We start from the raw sequence: 24,926 nt of genomic DNA, 5'->3' as shown, positions 1-24,926 counted from the left end.
GGTTGGCAACTGGGGAGACACGCTCTAGCATACTGTAGCCCAGAACTCTGTGAGTAACAATTGTGTAAAGATATGTTCAACTGATATCTTTTGAATACTGAACTGAACTGTTTACTGAACTGGTATTATTTACTGAATGAATGTATGTCCTTTATTTCTGAACTGTACTGTGGCATCCTTAGTACTTACTGTTTACTGTTACTGTTACTGCGACAGAATTCTCTGTCAGTTCCCTCGTGGAACCACTACTGTTTACTGACTGATGGCCATCATTACTGTTCGGTCTTTTAAGACCTACTGTTACTGTTATGCTAATGGATGTACCACATATGACTGTTTACTGTACTGAACAACTGAAATACTGATTGAATTGAACTGTTTTCATTATCGTAAGGACATTCATTCTAAACCCCTTTACGCTTTATGTTATTCACTGGGCTTTAGCTCACTGTTTATATATATATATGTAGGTGCTCAGCCACCAGATCGGAGCTAGGAGCGTGGGTTAGACTCCAGTTTTGTCAAGCCAGCCTTTGTGCCTCACTGCGAGGTTCCGAGCCTATCTGTTAAGGCTTAGGGGTCTTTTACAATTCCCCCTCCTGTACTGTTTTACTGTTCTGTATAGACTGAATGTTTACCGTACTGTTATCAAGGGATTAGGTCCCTGTACTATGTGACTGTAAATTTTGTATAGACTGTACTGTTTGTGTATGTATGAATGCATGAAAAATCTTTTTGGCATACAGACTGTCACAGCTCAATGGACACTATTTACTTACTGTATTGGCTTCCGCCAGGCCCTGTACTCTGTTTCACTGTATTACTGTTAAGCAGGCCTTCGGTAATCTCGGATTACTGGCCGGTTACGGTGCTAAACCCATAGGGCCGGGTTTGGGTCGTGACAGAGTGGTATCAGAGCGATACTTACCACGAGTTATACCGCACACACGTGTCCAAATGAGCTATAGGGTGTCCTAGAAAAGTTATTAGGGCATCTCATGAGCATGATAAGTGTGTGGTTATGTTATGACTGAATACATGCTAATGTGGTAAACTGTTAAACAAATGACTGCTTATGTTTAAAACTGTTATAACTGCTTATAGTGAAATGGACAATGCAAATGAACCTGAATCCTCGTCTACCGAGGCAAGAATGGAAAGAATGGAAAGAATGATAGAACTGATAACTGCTAGACTGGAACAACAACAAAACCAACAGCCTCCTCCTCCTCCGGTTCAACCGGAACCTAATGTTAATGTGAATGATGGGGATATTATTGCTCTCACCCATAAATTCAGCAAGATGAAACCGCCATCCTTTCAGGGAGGCCTCGAACCGTTAAAGGCTGAAGCTTGGGTGCTTGAAACAGAAAAATTATTTGAAGTATTTCCGTGCTCAGAAGCAAACAAAGTATTGTTAGCTACCTTCACCCTACAAGAAGAGGCTAGAAGGTGGTGGATGTTAATCCGTGATACAAATACTGTTATGACTTGGGCTTAGTTCAAGGAGTCCTTCTTTGAAAAGTACTTCCCTCAGTGTGTCAGGGATAGAAAAGTGACTGAATTTGAACAGCTGAAGCAGGGCACAATGTCCGTTGCAGAGTATGAAACCAAATTTACTGAACTTGCCCGTTATGCACCGCACATGGTGGATACCGAATATAAGAAGGCCAGAAAATTTGAAGGTGGCCTTAATGTGGCAATACTTGACCGGATAAATGTTTTGAAATTACCGACTTTTGTGGGTGTTCTCGACCGGGCATTCATGGCCGAGTCGAACATTGCAGCGGTGAAACAATCTGAAACACCAACAACTGAATGGCATGGTAAAAGGCAGGGTTTCAAATTCAAGAAAGGCAAGCACAACCCAGCCAACAAGAAACAGAATACGGGGTCGACAACTAGCCCCAGCCAAGTGAGTGGGTTCATACCACCCTGTCCTGAGTATGGCAAGAAGCACAAGGGGGTCTGCTACAGAATATCTGGAGCCTGTTACAGGTGTGGCAAGGTGGGCCACATGGTTAAAGACTGCCCCTCTGCTCCACAAGCCAGTAGTAAAGCTGCACCAAGCGCAGCAGCATCAACTGTAGCACCAAAGCCTAACCCCAGAGCTACCGGGAAAGAGCCCATGAGGCAGGGCCGAGTGTTTGCCCTAGTACCGGGAGACGTGCAAAACACTGAGACCGTTGTGTCAGGTATCCTCTCTATCTGTACGCAAAATGCATATGTATTGATTGATTCGGGGTCTACACATTCTTATGTATCGCATGCTTTTTCACGGAAATTGAATAGACCCTTAGAACCTATGAACTATCTGCTAGCCGTATCATCACCCGTAGGGGGATCCATGACATGTGCTTATATGTACCCCGCATGTGAAATTATTGTTGGGGATATGCATCTGTTTATTGATTTACTGCCATTGAACATTGATCATTTTGATGTAATATTGGGGATGGATTGGTTACAAAAATATCATGCCACTATTGACTGTGTGACCAAGCAAGTTGTTTTCCGTCCACCTGGTTTGCCTGAATTTGTGTTTAAGGGGAGTGGAGTAGTACCTCCTCCGTATTTGATTTCGTTAGTGAAAGCTGTTAAATTAATTAGAAAGGGGTGTAAAGGATATCTGTGTTCTGTACTGACTGTGTCTACTGATGATAGTGTTAAAACTGATGTGAATTGTATTCCTATAGTCAGGGAATTTCCAGATGTTTTTCCAGATAATCTTCCAGGAGATTTGACTGACAGGGAGATTGAATTTACCGTTGATGTGATTCCCGGAACACAACCAGTTTCTAAAGCTCCTTACCGAATGGCTCCAACTGAACTGAAAGAACTGAAAGTGCAATTGCAAGAACTGTTAGACAAAAAGTTCATCAGACCTAGCACTTCGCCATGGGGTGCTCCTGTTTTGTTTGTCAAGAAGAAAGATGGCTCACTGAGACTGTGCATTGACTACCGTGAACTGAATAAGGTAACTGTAAAGAATAAATACCCATTACCGCGTATTGATGATTTATTTGATCAGTTACAGGGTGCACAAGTGTTTTCCAAAATCGATCTCAGATCGGGGTATCATCAACTGAAGGTTAAACCAGAAGACATTGATAAAACTGCTTTTAGAACAAGGTATGGCCATTATGAATTCTTAGTTATGCCATTCGGAGTCACGAATGCCCCTGCTGCTTTTATGGACCTCATGAACAGAATATTTAAACCGTACCTTGATGACTTTATTGTTGTATTTATCGATGACATATTGATTTACTCCAAAAGCATAGAACAGCATGAACATCATCTGAGACTTGCCCTACAAACCTTAAGAGAACAGAAACTGTATGCTAAACTGTCTAAATGTGAATTCTGGCTTGACCATGTTATGTTTCTGGGGCATGTTGTTAGCAAAAATGGAATTTCTGTTGATCCGCAGAAAATTGAAGCTGTAGTGAACTGCCTAGACCGACAAATGTGACTGAAGTCCGAAGCTTTTTGGGACTGGCTGGATATTACAGAAGATTTTTCAAAGATTTCTCCAAAATTGCCCTACCATTGACTCAGTTAACTCAGAAGGGGACATCGTTTGACTGGACCGACCAAAGGGAATCAGCATTCCAAGAGTTGAAAACTCGATTAGTGACTGCACCGGTTCTTACCTTACCTTCAGGTACGGATGGTTATACTGTATTTAGTGATGCTTCTCATAAGGGTTTGGGATGTGTTTTAATGCAGAATGGGAAGGTTATTGCTTATGCTTCCCGGCAACTGAGACCGCACGAAAAGAACTACCCGACCCATGATCTGGAACTTGCTGCAGTAGTATTTGCACTGAAAATCTGGCGTCACTATCTGTACGGGGTGACATGTGAAGTATACACCGACCATAAGAGTTTAAAGTATTTCTTCACACAGAAAGAACTAAACATGAGACAGCGGAGATGGCTAGAACTGATTAAAGATTATGACCTACAGATACTGTACCATCCGGGAAAAGCCAATACCGTTGCCGATGCATTGAGCTGGAAATCGATTGGAAACCTAGCCTGTTTGCTTACCGGACAGAAAGAGTTGCTTTGTGACCTTGAAAAATCTGAAATTGAAATTGTTTTACGAGAGCAAGGTGGAACCTTAGCTGCTATTTCTGCTCAACCGGCACTGATTGAAGAAATTAAAGAGAAACAGCAACTGGATGACTTCTTGAAAAAGATCATCGAAGAAAGAGAATCTAAACCGAGACCGGGATTCAAATTTGAGAATAATGTACTGAAATTTCAAGAAAGACTGTGTGTACCAAATGATACTGAACTGAAAAGAAGAGTTCTGCAAGAAGGCCACAATTCGAAATTGTCTATCCATCCGGGGAATACGAAAATGTATCAAGATCTGAAACAGAATTTCTGGTGGCTGTGAATGAAGAAAGAAATTGCTGATTTTGTATCCAAATGTCTTCATTGCCAACAGGTCAAAGCTGAACATCAACGACCTGCCGGACTATTGCAACCCCTATCCATACCAGAGTGGAAATGGGAGCATATCACGATGGATTTTATTGTGGGATTACCTCGCTCCAGAAAAGGTATGGATTCAATTTGGGTTATTGTTGATAGATTAACCAAATCTGCTCACTTCTTACCTGTCAAGACAATCTATAATGCGGATAAATTGGCCGTGATTTATATTGATGAGATTGTGAGACTGCATGGAGTGCCTGTGTCTATTGTTTCTGACAGGGATTCGAAGTTTACATCGAGGTTTTGGCAAAGCCTACAAACTGCACTGGGTACTGAACTGAGACTGAGTAGTGCCTATCATCCTCAGACAGATGGCCAATCAGAAAGGACCATCCAAACTTTGGAGGATTTACTGAGAATGTGTGTCCTTGATTTTCAGGGAGACTGGGAAAGTCATCTGCCATTAGTTGAATTCGCCTACAATAACAGCTACCATTCGAGTATTGGTATGGCGCCCTTCGAGGCATTGTATGGCAGAAGATGTAGATCTCCGATTTGCTGGGCAGAAGTTGGAGATGGGCCTTTGCTTGGGCCCGAGATTGTGTATGAAACAACTGAGAAAGTGAAACTGATACAGCAAAGACTGAAAACTGCACAGAGTAGACAGAAAAGTTATGCAGATGTCAGAAGACGGGACAGAGAGTATGAAGTGGGTGATCACGTTTTTGTGAAAGTGACACCGATGAAGGGCCAGACTCGTTTTGGAGTCAAAGGCAAGTTAGCACCAAGATACGTCGGACCGTATGAGATTATTGAGAAAATCAATCCGGTGGCGTATCAAGTTGCGCTCCCTCTTGAAATGGAACACATGCATAATGTTTTCCACATTTTTATGTTAAGAGATTATCTCCGGGATCCCTTCCATGTAATTGAGCCTACTCGTGTAGTGTTGAGTGACGACTACACTTACGAGGAACGGCCTATACAGATTGTAAACAGACGGATCAAGAAACTGAGGAACAAAGAGATCCCGCTGGTGAAAGTTGACTGGAAAAACCACGGTGGCGTGTATACCACTTGGGAAAGGGAAGATGACATGGCCAAACGATATCCTGAACTGTTTCCACTGAATCCTGTTTTCTTCCAGAATGAAGGTAACTCGAGTTTAGATGACTAAACTCTTTATAAGGAGGGGAGACTGTAACAACCCTCATACTGTTTACTGATTAATGACTGATTGATTACTGATAATCACCGATTACTGCTAAACGGAACTGATAATGTCTGATAACTGACTGATAATTGAACTGATTAAAAGTACTGAACTGACTGACTGAAATTGGAAACCGAATTGATTGAGTATATGTTAGTTAAATTGCATTCTATCTGTTTGACTGTATGATTATCTGTTCATGCTTATATGTTTAAACTGTAAATTGAAGGCCATATCGGCGGCCGAATTAGAAACCGATTGATGTTCCATGATCCTCAGAATTAATGTGATTTTATGGTATAATTATCTGAAAATTGATTAGGTATGATTAAATTAAGCTAATTAAAGAGTTGGACTTAATTACCGTTTTGCCCTTGAGTGGGCCACTATCTCACACATCTTTAAGCCTTGTATACACTCATACACTTGAGCCAAAGACAACATTTCCTCAGCCATTTCCCCTCTCATTGCCGACCATAGAGAGAGAAAAACTAGAGGAGTGGAGTTCATCTCAATTTTGCTTGTAAATTGCTTGGTAATTGAAGAAATTGTTGAAGTGATTGCATATTTGAGCTCCCTTCTTGAAATACAAGACTAAAGGTAGCTCCATTGTCTTCTTATTCATGTTTTGAGTGGATTCTTGCATGGTTCATGTTAATTTGTAGAGCTAAGTCACGATTTGGTTCATTAATGGTGGATTGAAGCTCATCTCTTGCATGCATGTTAGTATTGTTGCATTTTGAGGTTGATTACACGGACATTAGTACATGCATGCTCACATTGTTGTTATAGACCATGTTTCCATCTGGTTTTGAAAAGAAATGAGCTCATTTGAGCAAGCTTTGGAGCTTTAATTTGGTTTAAAACTCATCCTTGCATGTTTGAATGTTGTTCTTGAAAATGGGTTTGAATATGGTTTTAATTGACTCACCTTTGGGGCTTGAATTCATAAATTGAGCTTTGAAACTTGTTATACATTGAATTTAGTTATGTTTTCCAGAATTTGGGCCCAAGAGGTCGAGTTTGGAGTGGTTGAATGCTTGGTTTGAGCTTGGGAGGCAAATCTGGAAATTCCAGATTTGGCTTCCTCGCTCGAGCGAAGGGTTCCCCGCTCGAGCGAGCACCTTTGTCCAGGGCTCCGCTCGAGCGACCATCGAGCGACCATCGCGCGTAAAATCTCAGCATCCAGTATTTTTACTGTTTTGCAGACCGCTCGAGCGAAGGATTCCTCGCTCGAGCGAAGCCTTTGATTTTGGACTTCCGCTCGAGCGAAGAAAGTCTCGCTCGAGCGAGGCCCCTATTTTCAGCAAAGTTTGCAAAATGTTTTCTAAGTGTATTTTTGCATCCTCATCCCATCCTAGGCATTCTTAGGCCTAGTTTAAGACATTTAGATGAGGATATCGTTGTAGAACACACCAAGGCAAATTAGGGATTAAGTTATGATATTTCCCAACTGTGTAGCTTAGTGTGTGTTCAACCTGTGAACTGTGTAGGGTTGGCAACTGGGGAGACACGCTCTAGCATACTGTAGCCCAGAACTCTGTGAGTAACAATTGTGTAAAGATATGTTCAACTGATATCTTTTGAATACTGAACTGAACTGTTTACTGAACTGGTATTATTTACTGAATGAATGTATGTCCTTTATTTCTGAACTGTACTGTGGCATCCTTAGTACTTACTGTTTACTGTTACTGTTACTGCGACAGAATTCTCTGTCGGTTCCCTCGTGGAACCACTACTGTTTACTGACTGATGGCCATCATTACTGTTCGGTCTTTTAAGACCTACTGTTACTGTTATGCTAATGGATGTACCACATATGACTGTTTACTGTACTGAACAACTGAAATACTGATTGAATTGAACTGTTTTCATTACCGTAAGGACATTCATTCTAAACCCCTTTACGCTTTATGTTATTCACTGGGCTTTAGCTCACTGTTTATATATATATATGTAGGTGCTCAGCCACCAGATCGGAGCTAGGAGCGTGGGTTAGACTCCAGTTTTGTCAAGCCAACCTTTGTGCCTCACTGCGAGGTTCCGAGCCTATCTGTTAAGGCTTAGGGGTCTTTTACAATTCCCCCTCCTGTACTGTTTTACTGTTCTGTATAGACTGAATGTTTACCGTACTGTTATCAAGGGATTAGGTCCCTGTACTGTGTGACTGTAAATTTTGTATAGACTGTACTGTTTGTGTATGTATGAATGCATGAAAAATCTTTTTGGCATACAGACTGTCACAGCTCAATGGACACTATTTACTTACTGTATTGGCTTCCGCCAGGCCCTGTACTCTGTTTCACTGTATTACTGTTAAGCAGGCCTTCGGTAATCTCGGATTACTGGCCGGTTACGGTGCTAAACCCATAGGGCCGGGTTTGGGTCGTGACAGTTGGAGACAATCCCATTTCTAAATTTTTTGGATAAGTTCTGATATAAAATTTTAGTATGGATCCTTTAGAGTGATTTTTTTTTTATTAAAGTAATTTTAGAATAAGTGATGTGTTGTGTAACTAAGATTTAATGGCCAGGTACAAAGAATCACTTTTAAGATTTTTAATATTGAATTTCAACTGCACATGACATCACTGATACATATGTATATGTCCAATTTATCCCTCTATTCATTTTTTTAAAATAGTATAAATTATGAACAAATTAACTAACCAAAACAAAATTATCCAGAAACTAAACAATTATTAATCAAATCTTAATCAAAGACTTACTTCAAGATCTTCAATGGAAGAAGTGGTTGATCTCCTTGAATCATAACTATGATCAATTCCCTTTTTCTTGAGTCTTGACAAGGTTGGAATCTCTTGATCCAAGTCAAAAACTGTATTTTTCTTCAATTTTCCAGATTCAAGCTGTATTAAATCAGCTTGGATCCTCCTCTCTTGCTCATGCAATTCTTGGATGTAGTCAATTGCATCTTTGATTATGGATGCCTTGTCCATCTAATTCAACATCACCACAACACTTCATCAAAATTAAATTGACTAACATCAATTTTTCTAATTTGATTTACATTTTAATAGATTCTGTGATTTTCATAACATCTCTTATTTTAGTTTTCAAATTTTCACAACACTTATCAAATTATCCATAGCCTCCTGCAGACCACTGTCAAGCCATCTCACATCTTCTTCACCTTCACTTCCCAATGTCATAGAGCAATGAATAGAAGAGAAGAGAGGTACAAATCAAAAACAGAGAGAGAGAGGTCCAAATCTCATAGAGCAATGAAGAGAAGAGAAGAGAAGAGCAGAGAAGAAGAGAATAGAAGAGAAGAGAAGAATACCTTCGAATCGATGATTCGATCGCTGCTAGCCGCCATTGTCGCCGATCGCCGATCGTCGCTAGCCACCACTATCGCCGATCGTCGTCGCCTCCGTGAGAGAGAGAGAGACAGTGTTGTTTCGAAGGTTAGGGCTCCGAAACTTGGGCTCTACAAACCTAAAAGGAAATGAAAAAAAAAAAAGAGGGAAAGACGGGGAAAAGACATGGGGGAAAGAGAGAGAGAGACAGTGTTGTTTCGAAGGTTAGGGCTCCGAAACTAGGGCTCTACAAACCTAAAAGGAAATGAAAAAAAAAAGGGGGGAAAGACGGGGAAAAGACAGTGGGGAAATTGAGGTTTTGTTAGATGTAGATTTTCGGAATATTTTTAATATTTAATTTTTAAATATTTTTAATATTTTAATTTTTTAAATATTTTTAATATTTTTAATGTTTATACATGCTTAAAAAATTAATTGATAAAAAAATTAATTGACAAAAAATAATTGACATAAAAGTTGTTTGAAAAAAAAAATGATTTGAAAAAAAAAATATTCAAAAAAATTACTTAAAAACAATTAATTGAAAAAAAAATATTTTTTTTATTTGAGTATTTTAAAAATAGTTTGGTTATGACTGTTGATCAAAAATACGGATATCGAGTTATGAGTTATGTATTTGATTATCAATTTTATATGTTGAATTAAGTTTTGAAAACTCATCACCAAACAATTTTTTTTATTTCACATGTCACATCAAACTTTCAAAACTCAATTCCACATACAATTCAAAACTCAATTCAACACTCTATTAAAAAACCATAACCAAACAAATTTTTTGTAGTAGAGGAAAGGGAGCGACAATAGTGGTGAAAGTGATGGATAAGAGGTGGTGGTGGTGGTGGTGATGGCGAAGGAGATTAGTGATGAAGTTGTGGTAGTGGTATGGGAGATGGAGTGGCGGCGGTGGATGAGAGGTAATAGTAGTAGTAGTAGTGGTGGTAGTGGAGTGGTGACAATGGTAGTAGTCATGGTAGTCGTAGAGGTGAAATGGCAACAGTGGAAGTAGTGGTGGTGGTGGAATGGCGTTTGCAGTAGTGGTGAAGGTGGTAGAGGAGATGGGTGGTGAGAGAGAGATGAATGAGAGACAGATAAAGGAGAGAGAGAGAGAGAGAGAAAGAGAGACAGAGTGATGAGCGAGAGAGAGACAAAGTGGTCGCTAAAAGTGCATTTTCTTGTAGTGGATCGATAAATCGAGAGGGAGCTCAGTAAATAGAGTATACGGGAGGGAAAGAGTGAGCAACGCAAACATAGTGGGAGAAGAGAGAAGGAGAAAAAGAGAAAGAGAAAGAAATAGAGATAGAGATAGAGAGTGAGAGACAGAAAAGAAACAGAGAGAAAAGAGATAGACGAGAGAGACAAAGAGAGATAGAGAGAAGAGAGATGAACGATAGAGACAATGAGAAAGATAGAGAGACAGAGAGAAAGATAGAAAGATGAGCGAGAGAGACAGAGAAAGATGAGAGATGAGAGAGATTAAGAGAAGAGAGATGGGCAAGAGAGATAAAGAGAAGAGAGATGAACGAAAAGGACAGAAAGAGAAGAAATGAGAGAAGAAATAGATGAGTGAGAGACATAGAGAGAGAGAGAGACAAATAGACAGATAAATAGAGAGAGAAGAGTGATGAGTAAGAGAGAGAGAGAGAAAGAGAAGAGAGAGATGGAGATGAAAAAATAGATGAAAATGTATAGACAAAGAGAGAGAGAGAGAGAGAGAGAGAGAGAAGAGCGAAAAGAGATAAACGAGAGAGAAACAGAGAGAGATAAGTGAGAGAGGTAAAGAGAAGAGAGATGAGAGAGATAAAGAAAAGAAAGATGGACGAGAGACACAAAGAGAAAGAGACACAGACAGACAGAGAGACAGAGAAGAGTGATGAATGAGAGAGAGAAAGAGAAGAGAGACAGAGACATAGAGAGACAAAGAAGAGTGATAAGTGCGAGAGAGAGAGAGAGAGAAGAGAGATAGAAAGATGAAAAAATGGGTGAAAAGAGAAATGTTCAAAAGAGTAAGACGAATTCGTTTTTATTTTTTTTTTGTAACAGAAAAATACCGTTGCATTTATTTAAACAATTTTATGACTATATATATATAAAGCCGTCTCAAAGCCACAATATATATATATATATTTTTTTTATTTTTTTTGCAACAGTACGTATTATAATCGCAAAAAACTCTTCTTTTTTTTTGCGACTGTAGTTGGTACCGTCGCAAAAACTTTATTTTTTTTTGCGATAGCAATCTCTGCCATCACAAATACTCTTTTTTTTTTTACGACAGCAATTTCTGCCATCACAAATACTATATTTTTTGCGACGACAAATTGTGCCGTCTCAAAAAGTCACATTTTTTGGCGACAGCAAGTTATGCCGTCTCAAAAAGTCACATTTTTTGCATAAGACGGCAAGTTGTACCGTCGCAAAAAAGTTCCGTCTCATAAGCCCACTTTTCTTGTAGTGAATCGTAGATAAAAATTTTCAACACATTTTTTATTAAAATTTAGTCAAATTATTTATATGTATGTCTATGTGTATATAAATATTTTAAAATGTATATTGTTTGTATATTACCCTTTTTATTGTATTTAGTAAGTAAATCTAAAATAGAGATATGTGGTTAGTGGTTTTGAGTTGGTTATGATCAAAGTTAGGGGTTATTGGTGAAAATGATGTTAGTTATAAGATGTGGTTATGAGATATGTGATGGTGGTTATGATCAAAATGGTATGGTTACGAGCAAAAAGGTATTGGTTATGAGATGTGGTTATGAGATATGTGATTAGTGGTTATGAGTAAAGTGGTGTGGTTATGAGCCAAAGAATGTTGGTTATGAGATATGTGATTAGTGGTTATGAGTAAAGTGGTGTGGTTATGAGTCAAAGAATGTTGGTTATGAGATATGTGATTAGTGGTTATGAGTAAAGTGGTGTGGTTATGAGCCAAAGAATGTTGGTTATGAGATATGTGATTAGTGGTTATGAGTAAAGTGGTGTGGTTATGAGCCAAAGAATGTTGGTTATGAGATATGTGATTAGTGGTTATGAGTAAAGTGGTATGATTATGAGTCAAAGAATGTTGGTTATGAGATATGTGATCAGTGGTTATGAGCAAAGTGGTGTGGTTATGAGCCAAAGAATGTTGGTTATGAGATATGTGATTAGTGGTTATAAGTAAAGTGGTATGGTTATGAGCCAAAGAGTATTGATTATGAGATATATGACTAATGGTTATGAGATATGTGATGTTAATTATGATCAAAGTGGTGTGACTATGAGCCAAAGGGTGTTATGAGATATGTGATTAGTAGTTATGATATATGTGATGTTAGTTATGAGCCAAAGAGTGTTGGTTATGAGATATGTGGGTAATGGTTATGAGATATATGATTGTTGATTATGAGATATGTGATTTTGGTTATGAGCAAAGTGATGTAGTTATGAGTCAAAAGGGTATTTGGTTATGAGATATGTGGTTATTAGTTATAAGATATGTGATATTGGTTATGATCAAAGTGATGTGGTTATGAGCAAAAGGGTGTTGATTATGAGATATGTAATGTTGGTTATGAGTCAAAGGGGGATTGGTTATAAGATGTGGTTATGAGTTAGGGATTGATTATAAGATGTGGTTATGAGCTATATGAGAAGTAGTTATGAGATATGTGATAGTGGTTATGATCAGAGTGGTGTGATTATGAGCTAAAGGATATTGGTTATGAGATGTAGTTATGAGATACGTGATTGTAGTTATGAAATATGTGATATTGGTTATCAACAAAATGGTGCTGGTTATGAGATATGGTTATAAGATAAGTGATGAGAGTTCATAACTAAGTTATGATTAATTTGATTCTAGTTATGAACAAATATGATTTTAGCTCATAACTATAAAAAGTGACCTGCTTACCAGGTCACTTTTAATGATGTGGCTCAATCTGAGCCATTGATTTTCGATGTACCATACATTTTTTAAACAAAATGTAGTATTGAGAAGCCATAGAAGATATATTTTTGACTTTTACTTTTTAATTATCAATTTTGAACTTGTTAAAAACTGAATCAGACAAGCACATCCGCATGTTGTTCGTCCCCAAGCTAGAAAAGTTGACAATCATTTCAGTAAAGTGACCTACAGGCTACAGATATAGCATATGCACTCTTGTGAGAAACTGAAGAGTCACATGTGTGTGCCTTCCTTGAGAGAACTTTCTGAGGAGGGAGGTTGGTGAGAAGTCACCATGGTTTTGCCACCGCCGTGGGTAATGTGGGTGTTTGTATTGGTGGTGGTGGTTGGATTGATCGGCGGAGAAATGGGTGGCAGTGTTAAAGCTTCAAAGAGCTGTGGATTCGACACGATATATAACTTTGGAGACTCAAATTCAGATACAGGAGGACGATCAGCGATTCTGGGTGAAATCCCACCACCAAATGGTGAAACTTTCTTTGGGAAGCCATCTGGAAGGGCCTGTGATGGTCGTCTCATCATAGATTTTATGGGTAAGCAATTTAGTAACACATTTTTTGTCTCAACCTTCACAATTCACCATTGGTCTGCCTTCACAATTTATGATCTAATTTATTTTTTTCACCATCTTTTTAGATAAGAGAGTAACTTTTACCTTGGGGGTGTGATTTATTCCCTCCATATTTGATGGAGAATCTTGGTAATATGTTTTGAGATTCAATTTGTTTTTAACTTTTGTCAAATCTTGTTATTTTTTATGAGATTTGGTGAGAAAGTAAAATAGTTTGTTTCAAATTTATTTATTTATTTTTTTCTTTCACCCTTTTAATCGTTTGAGGAAAAATGTTGATAGAAAGGTGCCATTGTTACTTCATTTCAATAGCCTGCAACGTACAAAATGGCATTTTTTAGATTTAGCCCCTTACTTTTTTACAAAATTAATAGGGTCTTATTTCTCTCCAATTAAAGAGATGAATTGGATCCATCCAGTTCAATGAATTGGGCATTCGAGTTGTTTAGTTTTCACTTCCTTGTGTGTAGATCATTTGTGAAAAAAATCATATTGATTTGATAATTGTATATGTATGATTTCATCCCATTTGATATCAAAAATGAAAATCTTGTAACTAAGACTATTATACCTATTTGATTTTTCATAGATGGTTTACCCATTGTGGCTTTAAAAATTATAGCTTAAAAAATAAAGGACAGATCATCAAACTGGGCTCTGTATGTAGTGGTGCCACTAATTGGGACAACTCTCCAAATGAATTTAAACAATTTCAAAATTATTAATATTAGTGTTCATTTTTGTGCAGCTGAAACATTGGGAGTGCCCTACTTGAGTGCATACCTGGATTCAATTGGGACAAATTTTAGTCATGGTGCTAATTTTGCAACAGGAGGTTCATCTATCAGACCAGGAGGGTATAGTCCATTCCACCTGGGCATCCAAATCTCACATTTCATTCAATTCAAGTCTCGCACCACTGCCCTCTACAAGCAATTATCCAACAATGGTAAGCTCTCCCTCTTTCTTTTCCCATCCCTGCAATTTTCATTTTTACACTCTGTTTTGACAGAAAATGTTTTCAAATCTGTGTTTGGTGTAACGGTTCTCACCACTCATGTCTATCTCCAATACAGTGCTAACACATTTGGAGGTGCACTAAGATGGTATAAAAAATGTGGTTACTGTTGCATCTTGGTCCCGCAAAGTATGCCCTTTGTTGTATTTTGATTCCCAATATTTTAATTTTGCTACATTCTTTTAACGTTCCAAAAATACCCCTCCTCCCCTCGTTGATTTTAAACAATCTGATGTAAGGGATTAACGTGTAACATGTCTCATGTTTTTTAGACCATTCATTAACCCAATCTTCAAATGTCATGAGTACACCCAACACTGATGCACTTGTGACATGAAATACTCACCTCCTAACCATGTATAGGCACTAGTTTTTTTTTTTTTTTGAAAGACAAAGTTGTATAACTAGATCAAGGCTAAAGCCTTACACAACCCGATAGGGGGATTACAAACCCAATTGAGGGGGAGAAGACCATTAAGAAAGGCCCTCTCTGTCCAATGGGCAGCATGGTTAGCCTTGCGAGGAGTCCACAAAAAGGAAAAAGAAGATTCCTTTTCTGCTATCGATTTCTAAATTTTTATTAATTTTGTGGCATATATATATAGGGAAAAAGAAGATTCCACCATGTAAAAGCAGTCTTCCAATGCCAGAGGACTTTGTAAAGGCTATATACACGTTTGACATTGGCCAGAATGACCTGGCCTATGGTTTTCAAACTACCACTGAAGAACAAACCAATGCATCAATTCCCGATGTCCTAAACCAGTTCTCCCAAGCAATTCATGTAAGCAACACTCCACCTAGCTATATATTGTCATGTCACTATTAAAATTGAGTTAGCGCAGGTAGGAACCGACCCAAAATTTTAACATAAGAAAACAAATATATATATTAAAAAAAGTAATGAACTAAAAATAATTAATAACTAATACTAATATAGCAAAGGGAGTCTTTGAAATGGTAGTGAAGGGGCGATCACCTCCTTACCCCATCTAAGTCCATCCTTATATGCAGGAATGAACATAGGATTCTAAGTAATTTGTCTATACCATATGAAACTAACATTTCTCAGACCTATGTTTCAGCAACTACACTATGAAGGGGCAAGGGTGTTCTGGGTACATAACACTGGGCCAATCGGTTGTCTGCCTTACAGTGTCATCTATTACTCACCAAAGCTTGGAAACTTGGACCAAAATGGGTGTGTGAAGCCTTATAATGAGGTGGCTGAGGAGTTTAACAAGCAGCTAAAGGACAGGATCTCCCAGCTAAGGGCACAACTATCAAATGCCACATTTACATATGTAGATGTGTATTCAGCTAAATATGCCCTCATAAGCAATGCAAAGAATCTAGGTATGTAAATTTTCATGGCATGATATCCGAGTTTGAATCTTGTTACATTATAAAGTTTTTACTAGTTGACAAAAAAAAAAAAAAAAACTAGGATATATTTGATAACGTTTATGTTTATAGTTTTTTTGTTAATATTTATGGGATTTTTTAATGTAAATAAAAATTTGTTTGGTATCGATTTTGATTGTCAAAAAATTATAAATAGTGCTTACAAAATTTACTAAATTTTTATAAGCCCCAAAAAGTTTGCTTCACTTGTTTAATTTTTTTTTACTTTCACCCACTCCTTATCATCATCACCAGCCACTATCGCCAATGACCTCCTCCAATAATCACCTTTGACCACCACCTCTTGCGATTGGCAACCACCTCCCACTGGTAGTAACCACCTTTGGCCACCACCTTAGATGGTCAACTGTCCACCATCTTCGACTGTCAACAACCACATTCAGCCAAAACCACCTCCCACCTTCTAACAACCACCTCCTACCATACCACCCTTTTTAGTTGCTTTCAAAACAATATCTTCAAACACGTGTACCAAATTTTTTATTTTTTATTTTTTATTTTTATTTTTAAACTAGAAAACACTAAACTATAAATGGTACCAAACCAACATTTTACCATTAGCAAGTTTTTGGGGCTCAAAGTGAAATGCAATCAATCACCATGCCCATTGGAGGAGGAAGCACAACTAACTAATTGTGTGTTTGGTGTATATTTTGAGGGCAGGTTTTGAAGATCCAATGAAATTTTGTTGTGGGAGTTACTATGGTTATCATGTAAATTGTGGAAACACAGCAATTGTGAATGGCACAATCTATGGGAAACCTTGTAATGATCCATCAAAACACATTAGCTGGGATGGGATACACTACTCTCAAGCTTCAAACTTGTTTCTTTCAAAGCTCATTGTCAATGGCTCCTTCTCTGACCCTCCCAGATCTCTTGCAGATGCTTGTCATAATACACTCCCACGAAACACATAATCATCATGATATACAATTGTAATGGATATTCAAATATCATAACAAGAATGCTTCTGCAATTTAAGTATACTAATTTTAAATATCAATAATTTTCTGTTAATTTTTATGCAAAATCACAAAGGGAATGGTTAGGGCCTTGAGAAGGATTCATGTGCTTCACAGTAAAAATTCTCTAGGACAACATTTTTCTAGGTGTCTGTGGGAAAAACTTACCACACTCAGAAAATGGCAGCTGACAGACACAAACGCTTGCCTTTGTTGCTTGAAAAACTTCAAAGAACAGACACTGCAAGTGGGGTGATCAGCGTAGGGGACTCTCTGATGCTTATGTATGTCAATAAAAGACGTCTAAAACACCAAAGGGTAAACAGAGACTATGTGAGGAAAGGTTAAAAGTTTGAGCTGATGAATTAGCAGTGACCCTTTATGTGGTACACTTGTGAACACTAATTTTACTAACATCCTAAAGTGTTGATAAAAATAAATAAATAAATAAATAAATAAAATGGAGACCAAGTGTTAAAGTGTTGTATACTTGGTTTGGTGCGTTTACCTGGCTGGCCCTCCATTGATCGTTTGCATTGTGGTTTCAGATATATTCGGCACCTTCTCCCTATATCTCCCCTTGGTATGGGATCATGTCCCACTTCCGCGGAACGGAAAAAGCATGCTCCCACATAAGGTGGATTTTCCGTTGACTTGGACCGTTTGCTGCTCGGGCTCAGAGCCGGCCCTGTCCCAATTTGACAAATTTTAACGGTCTCAAAAACTTTTATGGTGTTAGTAGGTCTAAAAATAAAAGTTCAAATCAATTCATGTAACTTCACTATCTAAATTAAAAGTCAATAGAGCATCTTGAACCTTTTTTCTTTTTTGATTATAGACTTGAAAAAAAAAACTTGATTTGATATGAATTACTCAACTCTTTCATCAAATTTTCGTGAAATTTTTTATAAAAATTTATCTTCGATATATTTTTTAAATTTTTATCAAATTCAAATTAAAAGAAATATTTTGATTTTAAAATAAAAAATATATATTTATAGATCTTATTTCCATTAAGGGGTTGAATTAAGAGTGTGCAAGCACTTAGGTGCTTTGCCAAGGGTAGGGAGATTTTTTTCATAAGTGCTAATCTAACAACTAATAATTAACATTTGCTGATCGAAAAAAAAAAAAAAAAACTTATTCATCAAAAAAATATATTTTTTAAATTTACATTATACATTTTCAAAGTAAAAAATTTAAATAAATAATTTTTTATTATTATTTATACATAAAATGCTCCAATTTTAAGACTCCGCTTTGAGTCTTGAAAATGTCAGAACCGGTCCTGCTCAGGCTCGCCCATTCGCCGTATGGGCCATCTCGAATTTAGCTCCTAAACATAGGGGGTTGAACATGGTTTGAATTGAGATAAAATTAAGATCAATTCGTTATTTACGATTATTAAAAAATTGTAATAAATCTAATTTGTTTAAATCATAGAACCAATTTAAACCAACGGATTGGATCGGTTTAGGACAACAAATTTATATAATTAAATAACAAAAAAAATATTAAATATTTTAATTTCATAAAAACATGAACATAACATCATATTAGTTTCACATTAACAACATGTCTTTCCATAATAGCGACATATTGTTCTAAAATTTAAACAATCATAAGAAAACTGATTCCACATAAGTATTTAGATAATTATAAATTAAAACTAAAAATTAACAAATAAAAGTGATAAAAGAAGATACTATGCGAGTTTAGATTTCGATTTAGGTTTTATATATAAAATAAGAGAAAATACTATGCGAAATTAATAAGCTATTTGTATATAGTTCGAATCAATTCTAATTCGGAATCGTGGAGTTCAATCTGAAACCATTCCGTGGATTATGAATTTTTAATTTTTCAATCTAAAACTGAATTATAAATTCAAAAAATCAATCCAAACTTATTAAATTAAATTAAACCGGATCAAATTATGAATTTTATGAATTTCTTACTGACCCTAATAACACAATTGAATGTGTAATCACTTCTCAACTACCTCCCTCTAAAGTTAATGGACCTACGTATTGAAGAAAGATAAATGCAGTGGTAGTAGCTATGCACCAATCATTTGCATTGAAGAAAACTGATGGCGATTTTTCAGTATTATATAATTTTCTCAACAGTAATGATAGAAATCATTAAAAATAATATTTTAAAATAATTATTAATGATGTAACATTTATTTTATTTTTTTTTAAAAAAAAAAACTGACATAACAATACTATAGCACTGAGTGAGACCTATTACTCCATCATCGGTGCTGATACTTAATTAATACCTTCACTCATTTTCCTCTCTCATTTATGTCACGTCTACTGTGAGCCTGTGACCACAACAAAAACAGCAGTACCATCTACTCCACCGCCTTCTCCTAGGAAAGCTATTCGAATTCAGCTCAATAAAAAAAATTATATGATCATTATAACGATAAATTAAATTTTAATACAATTTAAAATTTTTAAATTAAGTTTAAATAATTTATTATCTAGTTTGATTTGATTGCTCTCTGTCTCAAATTATTAGTTCATTATTCTATTTTTTATTATCTCAAAATATTAATTATTATTCAAAAATCAAGAATAAAAATAATATAAATTTCCTATTTTATTATTCTTTTAAATTCATTAACAACACAGAAAATGAAATTATGACAATGAATATTTCTTAAAAAATGTACTATTAAAGGGTAATTTTAAAAAATCAATTATTTTAAACTGCAATAATTGTATTACTAAAAAAAAAGTTAAATTTCTCAAAAGAGATTATTATTTTGAAACAGAGGGAGTATATATAATATATATGGATAAATTATATTCTAATCATTAGATAATTATTCAGTAATCCCGGAATATGGACACGTGGTATTACATAATATCATGATTAGTAAAGAAGGTGAGTAAGTGAGATATTGTGTTAGGTGATTGAAAAATATGAGAGACATGTTAAATGATGATTGATTGAAGAGTACAGACACGTGGCACTCCGGAAATATTGAATAATTTCCTTTAATGCTTTTAGTTTGAGTAAAATTTTATTTAATCTCTGTAGTTTTAATTTTATTAATTTAAACTTCACACTTTTAATTTTGGATCAATGCAGTCTCTATCAGTCATTGTTAACATTTTACATGAAAAATAACGCGTGCAAAATTTGAGAGACCAAATTAAAATTAAAAAAAAAAAAAAACTAGAAAACAACAGTATAATTCTTTTTTTTTTTTTTCCTTGCACGTTGGACTTGCTAAAATTCCTATGTGAGTTGCAAATGTTCCTTTTTTTGTGTCTAAAATACTAACAGCCATTGACGAAAGCACCACATTCAAATGTGATTGCAAGTGTGAGATTTAAATTGATAAAATTAAAATTACGGAGATCAAGATAAAATTTCGCTCAAATTAGATACACCACCTGTGTCATTTACCCCATATATATATATATATATACAAACGCTACACCCACTTTAGTCTGTATTTCATGAGAGTCTAAGAGAGATAGATTGAGTAAAGACTGAACCTTTGGAATGATTGCACAACTATTCTCAAATTTGAACCCACAACTTCAAGGTTAATAGATAAAGTTTTAATTATTGAACAAGTAGCCTCTTGTACTGCACTTAATTATATGTATTATAAAAAAATCAAAATACTAAGATTTTACTCATGATTAATTCAATTAAAATGTCGTTCATATATATATATATATATATATATAAACTACACCCAATTTAGTTCCTATTTCAAGAGGGATGTAGAGAGGGATTAACCCTTCGCATCGCACAAAGCAACTACTCTCAAATTCAAATGCACAACTTCAAAATTAGTAGGCCTAATTTTAATCACTAAAGTGTAATCTTTTGTAGTCGACTTGATTATATGCACTATAAAATAACAAGATATTAGGATGCTCATGATGAACTCTATTAAAATTTATTTAAAATCAAATTTAAAAAATAAAAAAAAATAAATAGACATAAACATATTTTAAAACTCGTTACAAATACTACACCACCGGCAATACCATCGACTCCACCGCCAAATCTGTTGTTGAATTGCAGTGAAAGATGTGTGAAGGAAGTCCTCACATGCCCACAACATGTTTGAGCTCATTTAAAGACTGCAAACAAACTCTAATTGCAACACGTCCAACTTGTTGATGACGAGTGAGGAAAAAGCCATTAATGCCTTGTTTGTCTCTTCTTATTACTTCTTCTTCATCATTTGACAATATCATGTGATGCCAAAAAACTGTGACATCTTTAAAATGGAGAATGCAGATGCATAGAATCTACTGAAAAGGACTACGCAACAAATTATTTACTCTTTTTTTCCTTTTTCAATTCTATCATATGTGTACACCACAAAAATCAAGCAAAAAGACTTGCTTTTGTTTTTCAACTCAAATGATGAAATTTTGTTCGGTGCATATTCATGCTTAATTATTTATGTTGTTGATGGGATTATGCATGTGATTGAGTTATTGCTGAGGGAGCATAAAGTCTAATTTAATTGTTTAAAGTGTATATAGAAAAAATATATATATAACAAATAAAAAATAAATATATAATGGATAGAGGACTCACTGCTGAGTATATATCAATTCCAACAATAAAATTTGGAACACAAAATATATCAATAGACTAGTAAACGTGATATTATTTAAATAATATTCAAAACTGGTCATCTAATGAAAAAAGTTATGGGTGAGAGTCACTTTTATTTAGTAATTCGAAAATAAAAATAAATTCAATTTTTTATTAATTAAAAATACTAAATAAACAATTTCATGTGATTCTTCAAAAATCTCTAATTATAGATTAACTTTAGAAAGGGAACAATTCGGGGGTGCAAGTTGTATTAGGCTTCATTTGGGAAGATGGGTTGGGTTGTGTTTGGGGTTATTTTAATCATAAAAAATAAAATAGATTTTTTAGTTCAATAAAATAAAATATCACATCTAATTCATAATTATTATATTCTTTTTCTCATAAAAAGTCAAAAAATCATTCTCAAACGAAACTTTTAGCCTTAAATTAAAATAACCAAAAAACTAAAATGTCAAAAAACCAATCTACCTTCTAAATGAATACTAAGGCCTGGTTTGGGGTGATTAAAAAAATCTAAAAAGTTACAAAAAAAAAAAAAAAAGCTAAAAAGTCATCACTATTCATAAATTAAAAATACAAAAAATTAATATATATAATATTTGAATACAAACCAACTTTACACCACTCTAGGTACTAACGTGAAAGGAGAGTACAATGAAAAAAACAAAAAAAATAATTACATATATATATATATATATTCACTAAAAGTTGGATGGTAATGTTGGGCCTGTAGGGGCCCACCACAGGTCCCATTTTGATAATTCGAACCATGCAATATATAGAACTCGTTTAGTACTATATGTCTGTAAAAATTCACGTTAATCGGATATCGCTAACTAGATGATCAAATCAGTTTTGTATAAAAAATGGATGGCGTTATAGTTAACAGTTGACAAAAAAACTAATACGATCAGATAGTTATCGATATCCAATCAACGTGATTTTTTACAATCTTATAGTATTCGACGAGTTCTACATATTAACGGTTCCGATTAGTCAAACGGGACCCGTAGTGGGCCCCTACGGGCCGAACAACACCATCCAATTTAAGCCCGAAAAGAAGACAATCATTTCTCATCTCCTAACCAGCCCACTAGACTGTCCAAAGTGTACGGTCTGCTTCACTAACTTTTCCTATACACTTATTTATATAATTTTTTAATACATATTTTTTCGTAAAAAATTAAAATATTAATCTAAACATCTAATTTTTCAAATTAAAAAAATAAAAAATACGCTTATTTAAGACGTTCTAAATAATCCCTAAATATGATGACGGGTCCCACCTTTACAACGGGTAACCAAGTTTGGAAGTGTCCGTCCTTGTTTAGAAAGCATATTGAACCTGTGGGTACTAGTAAGACACCTAGTTGCAGGCAAGGGCGGCTCTTAACCTTTCTCTCTCTCAATTTGCAAGCAAGAGTGAGTTCATGGTTGTTGTAGATGTTTAAAAAGTCAGTGGGGTAATATGGAAAAGGTGCAGTCACTGCAGGAATTTTTGGTATTAGCGACGTTTAAAAAACGCCACTATAAGCCTTAAAAACGCCGTTAAAGGATAAAGTGACGTTTATAACTTGCGTCGAGGATACGGCCGCCGTCTTAGGTTATTGACGTTTATTAAACGTCACTAATGACTTTAGCCGGCGCTTTTTAAAACGCCGCAAATTCTCAAACATCCGTTACCGTAAACAGTTAAAAGCTGACGTCATATGGCGACATTTAATGACGTTTTTAAAAAACGCCATCTTTTCTGTTACAGTTAAACACTGACATCATATCACGACATTTAGTAACGTTTTTTTCAAAAACGCCATCTTTTCTCCTTATTTTAAAAAAATATAAAATGAACAAATATAAATAAATTTCATTTGCCCTGACTAAATCTGCAAAATAATTCGCTTCTCCCACAAAAAAAAAAAAAAAAAATTCAATTTTCAAATTGCACTATTAGCTAAATAAGGTCAAATCTAAAAGTCCAAGATTCTATACAGAAGCACATAAATTAAAAATAAACCAAACAAGTTTAATTCCTCTTCCAGATCGCTAAAATTTTACATTTGACAAACAATAGAAGAAAAATTGTAACATTTCCTACCTATTTATATTTAACCACAAACCATAACCCAAAAAAATGTTAAAAAACCATCAAAATATTGAATAACTCATTCATAGGCCAATGCTTATTTCAAGGAACAAGCTGGCCAATGCTCCTACAAAAAAACACTGGAATCAGTCAAAAAAATAAAAAAGCTAACCCAAAATAAAATAAAAAGTTAACAAATTATAATCATTGCCAATAATAAAGTTAACAAAAAGTTAGCACATCAATGGCAAGTTAGGTTCAAAACTCTCACCTCCACTTGCACACACCCACATTCAAACTTCACGTTCATCACATAAATATATACTCATAAGAGAGATTACAGATAGTTCGAGTACGGAGAGCACCACCTGATGAAATAATACTAATAAATAGATAACCAACATTCTCTTTATCTGGAATGTGTTCTTTGTCTTAATCCTACGCTAAACTCTTATCCTCACATCACCAATCAATGAAAACAAATTTTATCTTCAGTTTTACTTTCAAAGTTTCTCTTTATGGCTAAAGATAAAGTAAACGTAATCTTAATCCAATTAGTCAATTGCATCACCAAATTTTTATTTCAACCCAACAATACTAAAACACAAAACAAAATGATTCACATAATAAAACAATGAGATTGTAATGATGCAAGGATCTCCAAACAAAATGATGCAAATAACACATCTTGTAATCAACCTTTATTGCATAGCTAGAACTAACCCCAAACAGTGAAAAATTAGATCCAAACATGAAATCTGTGTGCTCTGACTAATCCGATGAACTTGGTTTGATAGTCTATCACTTCATCAAGTTGGCTCCAAAAGTGATATAAACCCTCTCCAAAAGCATTTACTTCTGAACTCTCATCAATTTATTCATTCCTAGTTCTATCCTTGCCCAACTTATAAAATATCCATCTCAATGTTCCCATTCTGGCCATGCTAGTTTACGAACTTGTTTTTTAGATGCCAAACATTTAATCTGATAAAAAATGGCTGAGCTTTATCAAAAGCACTGCTCCACTAGCAAATTTTAACATCATTTTGTGTAGTTGTAGAATGTCCAACATCTGATTTCTAAAAGCAACAAGAAGCGTATAAGATAACACATCCAAAAACAAAAGCAGAATGGCTAATTAATAAGTTAATACTGTAACTACGCAGGATGTTAGACAATTGATAACTAGAGTTGAGAAAAACAAACTTCAGTCATATAGTGCAGAAGAAAAAGCTTGAACTTACCCTAAAACAAGAGTTGTCATGCTATCAATGACAAGCAACTTCACTTG

The 24,926-nt window shown here is 35.4% G+C and overlaps 2 protein-coding genes across 2 annotated transcripts; one reads left to right on the top strand and one right to left on the bottom strand.

Annotated features, from left to right (window-relative positions):
- Window positions 1–8,139: 8,139 nt before the first annotated feature.
- Window positions 8,140–9,162, bottom strand: LOC114280007 (transcription factor bHLH35). The gene is made up of 2 exons (XM_028222321.2): window positions 8,972–9,162; window positions 8,140–8,627 (listed from the first exon to the last, which is right to left on the bottom strand). The coding sequence occupies exons 1-2, from the start codon at window positions 9,005–9,007 to the stop codon at window positions 8,385–8,387; spliced, it is 279 nt and encodes a 92-aa protein (XP_028078122.2). The 5' UTR covers window positions 9,008–9,162; the 3' UTR covers window positions 8,140–8,384.
- A 3,934-nt stretch (window positions 9,163–13,096) lies between these two features.
- On the top strand, window positions 13,097–16,985 carry LOC114280006 (GDSL esterase/lipase At3g27950). Its single transcript, XM_028222320.2, has 5 exons — window positions 13,097–13,498; window positions 14,285–14,485; window positions 15,160–15,338; window positions 15,640–15,910; window positions 16,643–16,985. Exons 1-5 carry the CDS (start codon window positions 13,240–13,242, stop codon window positions 16,897–16,899), a joined length of 1,167 nt encoding a protein of 388 aa, XP_028078121.2. The 5' UTR covers window positions 13,097–13,239; the 3' UTR covers window positions 16,900–16,985.
- Window positions 16,986–24,926: the final 7,941 nt, after the last annotated feature.

This window comes from Camellia sinensis, chromosome 4 (assembly GCF_055761805.1).
Source record: "Camellia sinensis isolate YWXY chromosome 4, ASM5576180v1, whole genome shotgun sequence".
NCBI classification, from domain to species: Eukaryota; Viridiplantae; Streptophyta; class Magnoliopsida; order Ericales; family Theaceae; genus Camellia; species Camellia sinensis.
Note: the sequence above shows the minus strand (reverse complement) of the source record. Positions and strands in the feature narration are given on the sequence as shown.